The 13,252-nt window shown below is 43.2% G+C and overlaps 1 protein-coding gene across 1 annotated transcript in view; it reads left to right on the top strand.

Moving 5' to 3' along the window:
• LOC139388428 (mitogen-activated protein kinase kinase kinase kinase 2-like) overlaps nucleotides 1-13,089 on the top strand; it is a 31,745-nt gene extending 18,656 nt beyond the window's left edge. The window contains exons 21-32 of the mRNA XM_071135083.1: nucleotides 4,775-4,859; nucleotides 4,953-5,032; nucleotides 5,126-5,186; nucleotides 5,267-5,387; nucleotides 6,011-6,069; nucleotides 6,190-6,293; nucleotides 10,914-11,088; nucleotides 11,230-11,298; nucleotides 11,460-11,546; nucleotides 11,759-11,829; nucleotides 11,933-11,988; nucleotides 12,104-13,089. Of these exons, the coding sequence (XP_070991184.1) occupies nucleotides 4,775-4,859; nucleotides 4,953-5,032; nucleotides 5,126-5,186; nucleotides 5,267-5,387; nucleotides 6,011-6,069; nucleotides 6,190-6,293; nucleotides 10,914-11,088; nucleotides 11,230-11,298; nucleotides 11,460-11,546; nucleotides 11,759-11,829; nucleotides 11,933-11,988; nucleotides 12,104-12,191 (1,056 nt within the window). The 3' untranslated portion in view covers nucleotides 12,192-13,089. The remainder of the gene's footprint in view (nucleotides 1-4,774; nucleotides 4,860-4,952; nucleotides 5,033-5,125; nucleotides 5,187-5,266; nucleotides 5,388-6,010; nucleotides 6,070-6,189; nucleotides 6,294-10,913; nucleotides 11,089-11,229; nucleotides 11,299-11,459; nucleotides 11,547-11,758; nucleotides 11,830-11,932; nucleotides 11,989-12,103) is intronic.
• The last annotated feature ends 163 nt before the right edge of the window (nucleotides 13,090-13,252 follow it).

Genomic DNA, 13,252 nt, shown 5'->3' with positions numbered 1-13,252 from the left:
TCTGGAAAAATTTGTTTGACCAGATACAATGCTATTTCACAGTAAACAAATTGACAACAGACTTTCAGCACGCATATAAAGGACACTGAACAAGCACAGCACTTACTGATGATTGGCTGAGAGAAATTTATGATAAAATGATTGTGGGGCTGTCTTGTTAGACTCCAGTGCAGCTTTTGACATTATTGATCATAGTCTGCTGCTGGAAAAATCTGGTGTGTTATGGCTTTACACCCCCTGCTATAATGTGGATAAAGAGTTACTTGTCTAACAGAACACAGAGGGTGTTCTTTAATGGAAGCCTCTCAAACATAATCCAGGTAGAAGCAGGAATTCCCCAGGGTAGGAACCTTGCTTTTTACTAACAACATGCCACTGGCTTTGAGTAAGGTCAGTGTGCCTATGTATGCGGATGACTCAACACTATACACGTCAGCTACTACAGCGACTGAAATGACTGCAACACTTAACAAAGAGCTGCAGTTAGTTTCGGAATGGGTAGCAAGGAATAAGTTAGTCCTAAATATTTCCAAAACTGAAATCATTGTATTTGGGACAAATCATTCGCTAAACCTCAACTACATTTCATAATGAATATGTGGAAATTGAGGAAGTTGAGGTGACTAACTGCTTGGAGTTACCCTGGATTGTAAACTGTCATGGTCAAAACATATTGATACAACAGTAGCTAAGATGGGGAGAAGTCTGTCCATAATAAAGTGATGCTCTGCATTCTTAACAACACTATCAACAAGGCAGGACCTACAGGCCCTAGTTTTGTAACACCTGGACTACTGTTCAGTCATGTGGTGAGGTGCCACAAAGAAGGACTTGGGAATATTGCAGTTGATTCAGAACAGGGCAGAACGGTGGGCCCTTAAAAGTACACGGAGAGCTAACATTAATGACATGCATGTCAATCTCCCATGGCTCAAAGTGGAAGAGAGATTGCATCATCATTACTTGTTTTCGTAAGAGGTGTTGACAAGCTGCAGGTACCGAGCTGTCTGTTTAAACTAATAGCACACAGCTCAGAGACCCATGCATACCCCACAAGACATTTCACCAGAGGTCTCTTCACAGTCCCCAAGTCCAGAACAGACTATGGGAGGTGCACAGTACTACATAGAGCCATGACTACATGGAACTCTCCACATCAGGTAACAGCAGTAGAATCGTATTTAAAAAGCATGTAGAAATACAGCTAATAGAACAGCAGGGACTGAAGTAACACAGAGGCACAGACACATGCATACACACACAATAACATACGCACACACGTATACATAGATTTTGTGTTGTAGATATGTGGTAGTGGAGTATGGACCTGAGGGCACATACTTAGTGTGTTGTGAATAACTGCTTTAATTCTGCCGGAACCCAGGAAGAGTAGCTGAATGGGGATCCATAATAAATACATATATACACTGCTCAAAAAAATAAAGGGAACACTTAAACAACACAATGTAACTCCAAGTCAATCACACTTCTGTGAAATCAAACTGTCCAGTTAGGAAGCAACACTGATTGACAATAAATTACACATGCTGTTGCGCAAATGGAATAGACAACAGTTGGAAATGATAGGCAATTAGCAAGACACCCCCAATAAAAGAGTGGTTCTGCAGGTGATAACCACATGACCACTTCTCAGTTCCTATGCTTCCTGGCTGATGTTTTGGTCACTTTTGAATGCTGGTGGTGCTTTCACTCTAGTGGTAGCATGAGACGGAGTCTACAACCCACACAAGTGGCTCGGGTAGTGCAGCTCATCCATGATGGCACATCAATGCGAGCTGTGGCAAGAAGGTTTGCTGTGTCTGTCAGCGTAGTGTCCAGAGCATGGAGGCGCTACCAGGAGACAGGCCAGTACATCAGGAGATGTGGAGGAGGCCGTAGGAGAGCAACAACCCAGCAGCAGGACCGCTACTTCCGGCCTTTGTGCAAGGAGGAGCAGGAGGAGCACTGCCAGAGCCCTGCAAAATGACCTCCAGCAGGCCACGAATGTGCATGTGTCTGCTCAAACCGTCAGAAACAGATTCCATGAGGGTGGTATGAGGGCCCGACGTCCACAGGTGGGGGTTGTGCTTACAGCCCAACACCGTGCAGGACGTTTGGCATTTGCCAGAGAACACCAAGATTGGAAAATTCGCCATTGGCGCCCTGTGCTTTTCACAGATGAAAGCAGGTTCACACTGAGCACATGTGACAGACGTGACAGTCTGGAGATGCCGTGGAGAACGTTCTGCTGCCTGCAACATCCTCCAGCATGACCAATTTGGCTGTGGGTCAGTCATGGTGTGGGGTGGCATTTCTTTGGGGAGCCGCACAGCACTCCATGTGCTTGCCAGAGGTAGCCTGACTGCCATTAGGTACCGAGATGAGATCCTCAGACCCCTTGTGAGACCATATTCTGGTGCGGTTGGCCCTGGGTTCCTCCTAATGCAAGACAATGCTAGACCTCATGTGGCTGGGGTGTGTCAGCAGTTCCTGCAAGAGGAAGGCATTGATGCAATGGACTGGCCCGCCCGTTCCCCAAACCTGAATCCAATTGAGCACATCTGGGACATCATGTCTCGCTCCATCCACCAACACCACGTTGCACCACAGACTGTCCAGGAGTTGGCGGATGCTTTAGTCCAGGTCTGGGAGGAGATCCCTCAGGAGACCATCCGCCACCACATCAGGAGCATGCCAGGCGTTGTAGGGAGGTCATACAGGCACGTGGAGGCCACACACACTACTGAGCCTAATTTTGACTTGTTTTTAAGGACATTACATCAAAGTTGGATCAGCCTGTAGTGTGGTTTTCCACTTTCATTTTGAGTGTGACTCCAAATCCAGACCTCCATGGGTTGATAAATTAGATTTCCATTGATAATTTTTGTGTGATTTTGTTGTCAGCACATTCAACTATGTAAAGAAAAAAGTACTTAATAAGAATATTTCATTCATTCAGAACTAGGATGTGTTATTTTAGTGTTCCCTTAATTTTTTTGAGCAGTGTATATGGGGTAAGGGGACTAGGTAACAGGATATAAGATGAACAGAGTAGCAGCAGCTTGCGTCTGGGTGGGTGTTTAGAGTCAGTATAAATGTCTGTGCTTATTATGTGTGAGTGAGTGTTCGTGTGTGTGTTGGAGTGACAGTGTGTGAGTGTGCATAGAGACAGTCTGTGTAGCTATTTATCAGTCTTATTGCTTGGGGATATAAGTTGTTCAAGAGCCTGTTGGTGTTAGACTTGATGCACTAGTACCGCCTGCCATGCGGAAGCAGAGAGAATAGTCTATGGCTTAGGTGGTTGGAATTCCTACCACACCCCTGGATGGTAGGTTGTTCGGCCCTGGGGATGCATTGTGCTGTCTGCACCACCCACTGTAGCGCCATGTAATCGAGGGCAGTGCTATTGCCATACCACGTGGGGATACAGCCAGTCAAGATGCTCTCAATGGTACAGCTGTAGAACGTTTTGAGGATTTGAGGGCCCATGCCAAACTTTTTCAACCTCTTGAGGGGGGAGAGGCGCTGTTGCGTGTTCTTCATGACTCTGCGCATGTTTGGACCATTTTAAATCTTTAGGGATTTGAACGCCGAGGAACTTGAAGCTCTCGACCTGCTCCACTGCAGCCCCATCGATGTGGATGGGGGCCTGCTCGCCAACCCACGATCAGCTCCTTGGTCTTCCTGATTTTGAGGGAGAGGTTGTTGTTCTGGCACCACACTGACAGGTCACTGACGACCTCCCTGTAGGCTGATTTATTGTCGCTGGTGTTCAGGCCTACTACCGTCATGTCGTCAGCAAACTTGATGATGATGTTAGAGTCGTGCTAGGCCACGCAGTCGTGGGTGAACAGGCAGTAAAGGAGGGGACTAAGCACACACCCCTGTGGGGCCCCTGTGTTGAGGGTTAACGTGGCGGAGATGTTGCCTACCGTCACCACCTATGGTCGGCCCATCAGGAAGTCGATGATCCAGTTGCAGAGCGAGGTTGTTTAGACCCAAAGTCCTAAGCTTGGTGACGAGCTTGGAGGTGACAGTGGGGTTTTATAACGCTGAGCTGTAGTCAATGAACAGCATTCTCACATAGGTTTTCCTCTTGTTTAGGTGGGTGAGGGCAATGTGGAGAGCAATTGAGATTGCATCACCTGTGGATCTGTTGGGGCAGTATGCACATTGAGTGGATCTAGGGTGTCTGGGATGGTGGAGTTAATGTGTGCCATAACCAGCCTCTCAAAGCACTTCATGACCATAGAAGTGAGTGCCACAGGGCGGTGGTCATTGTGGCAGGAAGTCTTAGAGTTCTTGAGGACAGGAATGATGGTGGTCATCTTAAAACATGTGGTGATTACAGACTGGGACAAGGAGAGGTTGAAAATGACCGTGAATATGCCTGCCAGCTGCCCTGGAATAACCTATGGACCTGCGGCCTTGCGGGTGTTGACCTGATTAAAGACCTTTCTCCCATCGGCATTGGAGAGCGAGATCACCCCATCCTCTGGGTCGGTGACGGCCCTCACACCCAGCACAATGTTGTTGTTGTCAAAGCGTGCATAAAATGCATTGAGTTCGTCTGGTAGAGTGTCATTGTTGGGCAGATCACGGTTGGGTCTTCCTTTGTATTCCGTAATAGACTGTATCCCCTACCACATTCGGCGTGTGTAGTATGATTCCACCTTATTCCTATGTTGCCTTTTTCTTGTTTGATAACTCTGCGGAGGTCATAGCGGGACTGAAATTATGTACAGTGTATATTGACCCACACAATCTTTTCCAGATGGGGGCCTGTTTTTCCAAGGTGTTTAATGGCTGTCCATTGAAGATTCACTGTGCTGTCACATGGGTCCTGCCAAAGACTAAAGGTATGCACAGGTTATAAAGACAAACAATAGGTAAATGGAGCTTCTGTCAAACCAGTCAGATCTCAGGGATAATGTCTGACTTTCCTCCCTCAGATCAACACCTCATCCTGGGGACGGAGGAGGGCATCTACACCCTGAACCTCAACGAGCTCCATGAGGACACCATGGAGAAGGTAGCTACCATCAATTGGCTTAACACAAAAAGCAGTGTTGCTCTACCTGTCATTTTTTTGTTGTCATGTATTATTATGTATATATTTTTTCAGTTATTACCCCAGAGGTGCAGCTGGCTGTATGTCATGAACAACGTGCTAATGTCTATCTCAGGTAGGGCCCTCCGTGTCTCCACCACACCCTAATACTTATGTTCTATCTAGATGTGTGTTGACTGTCTTTGTGCTCCGTAGGGAAATCATCCCAGCTGTGCTCCCAGAGGCTGACTACCCTGTTTGACCGTAGACATCTGCAGAAGAGGCAGGGCCACCTGTACATCAACGCCCACCGCCTCACTGAGAGGATCAACTCAAGGTAGGGACACCCCACCACTGGTCAGAAGGAGGCTGCAGTGAAAATACCAATGGTTTATATATATACACTAGATAACTAATAGGGGGCGCTGTGTTGAAGCCACTGACTCCATCTTGGCATTCTCCCAATGTTCACAAAAATATTTTGGACACTATAGAAATCCATTTATCAATGTCTACATTTGTGTTTGCCACATTTATTCCATTACAGACACTTTAATGCATACTTTTAAATTATATTTTGTGAGCTAAACATACAAATAGAAAATGAAAAATATATACAAACATTTTCCTTCGTGTAGTTTAAAAAATATATATATTAATGTAACTGCCCCCACTACAACAATAACATACTAAATGCATGGAATTTGGACCTTGAAACATTTAATTGGAATACAGTAGAATTTCATTCATTCCTATGGAGGACTGCTCCTACTGGGAAGTGCCAATATAGCCAACAGGGGGCTTCAAATCCTCTCAATGGCCAATACATAGCATCAGCAATCCAGGGTTTCTATATATCATTGGAAAATAACAGAGCACTGATATTAACATGAGAGGAAGGGAAATCATCCTGGAAATTGTACCAAAAAAAATGTCATGCTAATGTGTTCTCTGTTTTAGAAAGTTTTCTGTGTCTGGGAAGATATCAGACACCAAAGGCTGTCGACGCTGCAGTGTTGGTAAGAAACATGTTATTTTAGTCTAAAATGGAGGTGTACTGCACAGTATCTATGACTAAGACGACATCTCTCTCTCTCCCTTTCTTTCTGTCTCCCTTCTGCCTTATCAATGCTTCTCAGTGCATAACCCGTACACTGACAGCACATTTTTGTGTGCTGTTGTACCAACTGGCCTTGTCCTACTTCTATGGTATGAGCCTCTTCAGAAGTTCATGCAACTCAAGGTGTGTGATCCCAATGCACATATATACAAAGCTAGCATAGCTTTTTTTTGGAATCATGTAGTAACCAAAAAAGTGTTAAACAAGTCAAAACATTTTTTATATTTGAAATTCTTCGAAGTAGCCACCCTTTGCCTTGATGACAGCTTTGCACACTCTTGGCATTCTCTCAACCAGCTTCATGAGGTAGTCACCTGGAATGCATTTCAATTAACAGGTGTGCCTTTTTAAAAGTTAATTTGTGGAATTTCTTTCCTTAATGCAAATCAGTTTTGTTATGGCAAGGCAGGAGTGGCATACAGAAGATAGCCCTATTTGGTCAAATACCAAGTCCATATTATGGCCAGAACAGCTCAAATAAGCAAAGAGAAACGACAGTCCATCATTACTTTAAGACATGAAGGTCAGTCAAACAGGAACATTTCAAGAACTTTAAAAGTTTCTTCAAGTGCAGTCGCAAAAAACATCAAGCACTATGATGAAACTGGCTCTCATGAGGACCGCCACAGGAAAGGAAGACCCAGAGTTACCTCTGCTGCAGAGGATAAGTTCATTAGAGTTACCAGCCACAGAAATTGCAGCCCAAATAAATGCTTCACAGGGTTCAAGTAACAGAAACACATCTCAACGGCAACTGTTCAGAGGAGAATATGTGAATCAGGCCTTCATCAAATCGATCAAATGTATTTATTTAGCCCTTCGTACATCAGCTGATATCTCAAAGTGCTGTACAGAAACCCAGCGTAAAACCCCAAACAGCAAGCAATGCAGGTGTAGAAGCACAGTTGAATTGCTCCAAAGAAACCACAACTACAGGAAACCAATAAAAAGAAGAGACTTGCTTGGGCTAAGAAACACGAGCAATGTATTTTAGACCAGTGGGAATCTGTCCCTTGGCTACCACAGCATTCTGCAGCAATACGCCATCCCATCTGGTTTGCGCTTAGTGGGAGTTTAATTTGTTTTTCAACAATAACCCAACACACCTCCAGGTTTTGTACTGGCTATTTGACCAAGAAGGAGAGTGATGGAGTGCTGCATCAGATGACATGGCCTCCACAATAACCCAACCTCAACCCAATTGAGATGGTTTGGGATGAGTTGGACCGCAGAGTGAAGGAAAAGCAGCCAACAAGTGCTCAGCATATGTGGGAACTCCTTGAAGCCTGTTGGAAAAGCAATCCAGGTGAAGCTGGTTGAGGGAACGCCAAGAGTGTTGTCGTGTCTTTACTATCATTAAATGTAAAGACTGTTATTTTATCAAATCAATTCTCTATGTAATTATTATTATCATTATTATGTGATGAAACTAATCATGTAAACTTGAATTAACTAGGAAGTCGGGGCACCGCTGGAAAATGTTTGTTGTCTCTATTTCCCGAATCGACTCTTCATATATTTTCATATCTAATTGAGTACAGTCTTCTTTTAATGATTGTTAGTCTTTACCTTCCATTAGTCTCATTCCAAACGTTGTAAAATTCTTGGTTTTCTGCACGAACCCAAGCTTAAATTATGAATCAGCGATATACAAATCCGCTTAAATTATTTATTTACTAACTAATCAAATCACAGAAATACATGAAAACACACACAATTAGTTCATACATTGGGTTGCTACATGATACAATGAAAAAGTCCCTAGTGGGCTAAGCTGATATGACAGCTTGGTAGACAAAAATAAAGGGGTTGGACTGAGAGAGCAGAAAAGACAAATGGATTCACAACACACAGACTATAATTATATTCATTGAAATGCTAATCCTTTGTACATGAGCTCATTCGAGAATAATTGCAATGTACAGTTGAAGTCGGAAGTTTACATACACTTAGGTTGGCATCATTAAAACTAGTTTTTCAACCACTCCACAAATTTCTTGTTAACAAACTATAGTTTTGGCAAGTCGGTTAGGACATCTACTTTGTGCATGACACAAGTAATTTTTCCAACAATTGTTTACAGACAGATTATTTCACTTATAATTCACTGTATCACAATTCCAGTGGGTCATAAGTTTACATACACTAAGTTGACTGTGCCTTTGAAGCAGCTTGTAAAATTCCAGAAAATTATGTCATGGCTTTAGAAGCTCCCGATAGGCTAATTGACATCATTTGAGTCAATTGGAGGTGTACCTGTGGATGTATTTCAAGGCCTACCTTCAAACTCAGTGCCTCCTTGCTTGACATCATGGGAAATTTTTTTTAAATCAGCCAAGACCTCAGAAAACAAATTGTAGACCTCCACAAATCTGGTTCATCCTTGGGAGCAATTTCCAAATGCCTGAAGGTACCACATTCATCTGTACAAACAATAGTACGCAAGTATAAACACCATGGGACCATGCAGCCATCATACTGCTCAGGATGGAGACGCGTTCTGTCTCCTAGAGATAAACGTACTTTGGTGCGAAAAGTGCAAATCAATCCCAGAACAACAGCAAAGGACCTTGTGAAGATGCTGGAGGAAACAGGTACACAAGTATCTATATCCACAGTAAAATGAGTCCTATATCGACATAACCTGAAAGCCTGCTTTAGCAAGGAAGAAGCCACTGCTCCAAAACTGCCATAAAAAAGCCAGACTACGGTTTGCAACTGCACATGGGGACAAAGATCGTACTTTTTGGAGAAATGTCTTCTGGTCTGATAAAACAAAAATAGAACTCATTGGCCGTAACAACCTTCGTTATGTTTGGAGGAAAAAGGGGAAGGCTTGCAAGCCGATGAACACCATCTCAACCGTGAAGCACGGGGGTGTTAGCATCATGTTGTGGGGGTGCTTTGCTGCAGGGGGGACTGGTGCACTTCACAAAATAGATGGCATCATGAGGGAGGAAAATATGTGGATATATTGACGCAACATCTCAAGACATCAGTCAGGAAGTTAAAGCTTGGTTGCAAATGGACAATGACCCCAAGCATACTTCCAAATTTGTCAAAATGGCTTAAGGACAACAAAGTCAAGGTATTGGAGTGGCTATCACAAAGCCCCAACCTCAATCCTATAGAAAATTTGTGGGCAGAACTGAAAAAGCATGTGTGAGCAAGGAGGCTTACATACCTGTCTCAGTTGCACCAACTCTGTCAGGAGGAATGGGCCAAAATTCACCCAACTTATTGTGGGAAGCTTGTGGAAGGCTACCTGAGACGTTTGACCCAAGTTAAACAATTTAAAGGCAATGCTACCAAATACTAATTGAGTGTATGTAACCTTCTGACCCACTGGGAATGTGATGAAAGCTGAAATCATGCTCTGCTATTATGCTGACATTTCACTTTCTTAAAATAAAGTAGTGATCCTAACTGACCTAAAATGGAATTTTTACTTGGATTAAATGTCAGGAATTGTGAAACTGAGTTTAAATGTTTTTGGCTAAGGTGTATGTAAACTTCCGACTTCAAATGTATATATATTTGCGCCCATATGTCGTTGTTGTCTTCTCTGTTGGAATTCTCGGTCATCCTGTAGAGTCTCTGGTTAACTTTCATTGAAGTCAGTCTTTTGTGTTTGTAGGTGGTTAGGATGGATACTTCAGAGTACCATTTGGAAATGTTCTCATAGAGTAGATACTTCAGCGGTTGTCAGTAATCTTGTTCTAGGTTTCCATAATTTCTAGCTGCAGACTAGTAAATATTCATCTAAGATTTGCTATTAGTCTGTGGGGATTGATAGTCTCATAGTTGAACCATTTCCAGCCGTGTAGCCAATACTCCACGTGGTATAGTCTTATCCTTTGGTAGAGTTGTAGTTTAAACCACTTCACACACCAGCGTCACCCGGCATGTTTTGGTCTTAACCATTCAAGACGTCCAGCTTACAGTGGGTCTCTTTGGCATGAGATGTACATTTCGCCACAGGTGGTTTTATATATTTCAGTAGAAAAGGGCGGTTCCATGATGCCAGATGTAATGGCTGGCCTAACGGGGGCGTGGCCATTGACAAGTTCAACTTTACATGGAAGAAAATTATCTCATTTTCAAGGTTAATATCACATTACATAGTTTCATGTTTAATCACATACGTTTCACAATATTTAGATCTAAACCTGACAGCTGGGACATGTACACTTTAGGAGATACCGTTATGTGTGTTTCCTGTCCTTCATGAGATCACCAAATGAAACACACTCATCATAACTGTCCCTTAAGCGTCCACAGACCATTTTCAAAAGTAGAAATATTGTTTTAATTCTCCCATTTTGGGGATTTAGGAGTTTGGTCAAGTGAAGTCCTTTGTTCTCTCCGTGCTCTCTCCCGCTCTACTACATGGCAGTTTCTACCCGATATTTATGACCTGAGGTACTAAACCTGGTTTAGGAGAGTGAGAGAGGGAGGGGGGAGCCACGATCTACACCCAAAAAGGGCCACGTCATGACCGTGTGTAAACCTTTCATCAAGGCAAAGGGTGGCTAACACTTTTTTTTGGTTACTACATGATTCCATTTGTGTTTTTTCAAAGTTTTGATGTCTTCACTATTATTCTATAATGTAGAAAAAAGTAAAAATAATGAAAAACCCTTGAATGAGTAGGGGTGTCCAAACTCTTGACTGGTACTGTATATAGAAAAGCATCGCAAAGAATTCCGACAATGTCCTCCCGCTCTCTCCTTCCCCTCTCAGTACATAGCTGTGAGTCTCCCAGAAACCCTCCCCATCTTTGAGCTGCTTGTCCTGGAGACTGATGAGCTGCCACAGGTGTGTGTAGGTGTGAGTAGGCTACAGACCCCTGTCAAGACCTGTGAGCGGGTCCACTTTGACATCATCCACCTGAATGACACACCAAGAGCCCAGTCAGGTACTGTAGATGGAATCGATGTCATTATTATTATGATAATCACCCTCCATCACTAATTGGATATTTTAATGTAGTTTTAATCTAGACAAACACCAGCAGAGTGTACAAGCTGTGATTCTATTGTTTGTGATGTTTTCACAGATAGTCGATCTATGAAGGTGATGCAGGTAACCCAGCTGGACAGAGACACGGTCCTGATCGGTCTGGAGAGTGAGTTCATTCTTCTTCTTTTTTTCAATAGTCTTCTTTCAGTATCATTTGGTCAGGAACATTGGATGTGCTAGTGTTCTATTCAGAGCAATAAAGACCCTTGAATGAAAGAAAAAAAGCAATGATTGAATTGTGACTGTTTTTCCATTGTACCTTTGCAGATACTGTGAACATTGTGAACCTGGATGGCAGCCCAAGCAAAGGGATGACCTCAACATTGACCTTTGACTTTTCCATTGAGACTCTTGGTAAGGGAATAGATGCGTTCTGATTTCTAATAATTTAGCTTGGTGTCTGGATTGGAGCTGGGGGGGGGCTCATAATGGCTGGAATGGAGTCAATGGAAAGGTATCAATCGTGGTTGAGACCATTCCATTGACTCCTTTCCAGCCATTACTATGAGCCGTCCTCCCCTCAGCAGCCTCAACTGGATTGGAGGTGAATAAATTGTTCTTTGCAGTATGTTTGCAGGACAGTGTTCTGGCTTTCTGGAAGCATGGGCTTAAAGGTAGAAGCCTACATAGTGATGAGGTAAGGCAGAACAAGTTTTTCATGCCAGGCCAGCTTTTCGGTGTTGTCAGACTCTCCTATTGACAATAAAATGCTGTTGTGACATCTGTGATGTTTTTCATAGGTTACACAAGAGATCACGGATGAAAGTCGAATATTCAGAGTCTTGGGAACCTCAAGGCATGTCTCTTAATTATAGAAGTTTGATAGCAATTTGATAACAAAACATTTCTGTCAAATCAGTGAAGCAAAATAAAAAATGTGTTGCACATTAACATATGCTTTCATTCCTCAGGGACATTATCTTGCAGAGTACTCCCACGGACAATCCATCAGCCTTAAGCAACTTGTACATCCTGACAGGTCATGAGAGTAGCTACTGAAGAAATCAGAGAATGGAGGACCTTCTGTCTCGAGGAAGTACACAGCAGTCTCCTGCTACTCCTAAAAGGACAAGCGCCAAGTCAATAAGGATGGAACAAGGAGCAAAGCTGCTTACAATGGCGAGTTGTTTGCAGAAGAGACACTGCAGGAACTGTCTGAGCTGTGATTGGAGTGGGTCTCCTCAGGCTCTCTTCACATCCATGTGCCAAATGGACCTGTGAATATCAGTGGTTCTTAACATTACCATTGGTCTAGGCTACATAAAGATATTGGCAAGGATTTAAAACCACACTTGTGTGCATTCATCTGACTGGGAGAGTCCCCCCCCCCAACAGTATCTCAAGACTGTCTAAGTCTGCAGTAACCCAGTACCAGTCTGGACAATACTTCCCATAGGGCTGTGGTGTCAGTACTGAAGGGAAGAAGTGTCCATGGTGTGAGGTGGAAAGCAATGGTATCATGTAGTAGCAGCTCTGTGTGTAGGCTACCTGAGAAGAAGTTATATGCAGTGAAAAACACTTATTCACCATGGGTTGATGCATAGGAGGCTGCTGAGTGAAGAATGGCTCATAATAGTGGCCGGAACGGAGCAAATGAAGGGCATTAAACACCTGGAAACCATGTGTTTGATGTATTTGATACCATTCTACTGATTCCGCTCCAGTCATTACCACAAGCCCGTTTTCCCAGATTAAGGTTCCACCAACCTCCTGTGGCTGATAGAGAATACATATGGAAAACATAAGTAACAGCAATTGTTCTAATTAACAGTATCAAATGTCAACAAGATGTGATTTATAGAGGCCTATTAGATTTGTTGTGCTGTGAAGCTGGCTGCTATACTCAAAATAAAAACTGACCAGATGGATATTTGGTTCCATGTCAAGCAGAAACAAATCATTCATATCCATATGTTTCTTCTTTTATGTCCATATGTTTAAATATAGTCAATTGTTTTGTCCAGTAGAAAGAGAAGTTGTAGAGAGAGTTATTTTGACAACCCCCCAAAAGGTGACAGAAACAGTGACGCATGTGTCTCTCTGTACATTCAGTATTCGGC

The sequence above is a fragment of the Oncorhynchus clarkii genome, chromosome 29, assembly GCF_045791955.1.
Source record: "Oncorhynchus clarkii lewisi isolate Uvic-CL-2024 chromosome 29, UVic_Ocla_1.0, whole genome shotgun sequence".
In the NCBI taxonomy this organism is placed as follows: Eukaryota; Metazoa; Chordata; class Actinopteri; order Salmoniformes; family Salmonidae; genus Oncorhynchus; species Oncorhynchus clarkii.
The sequence above is the reverse complement of the archived record's forward strand: the minus strand, read 5'-3'. Positions and strand labels throughout refer to the sequence as shown.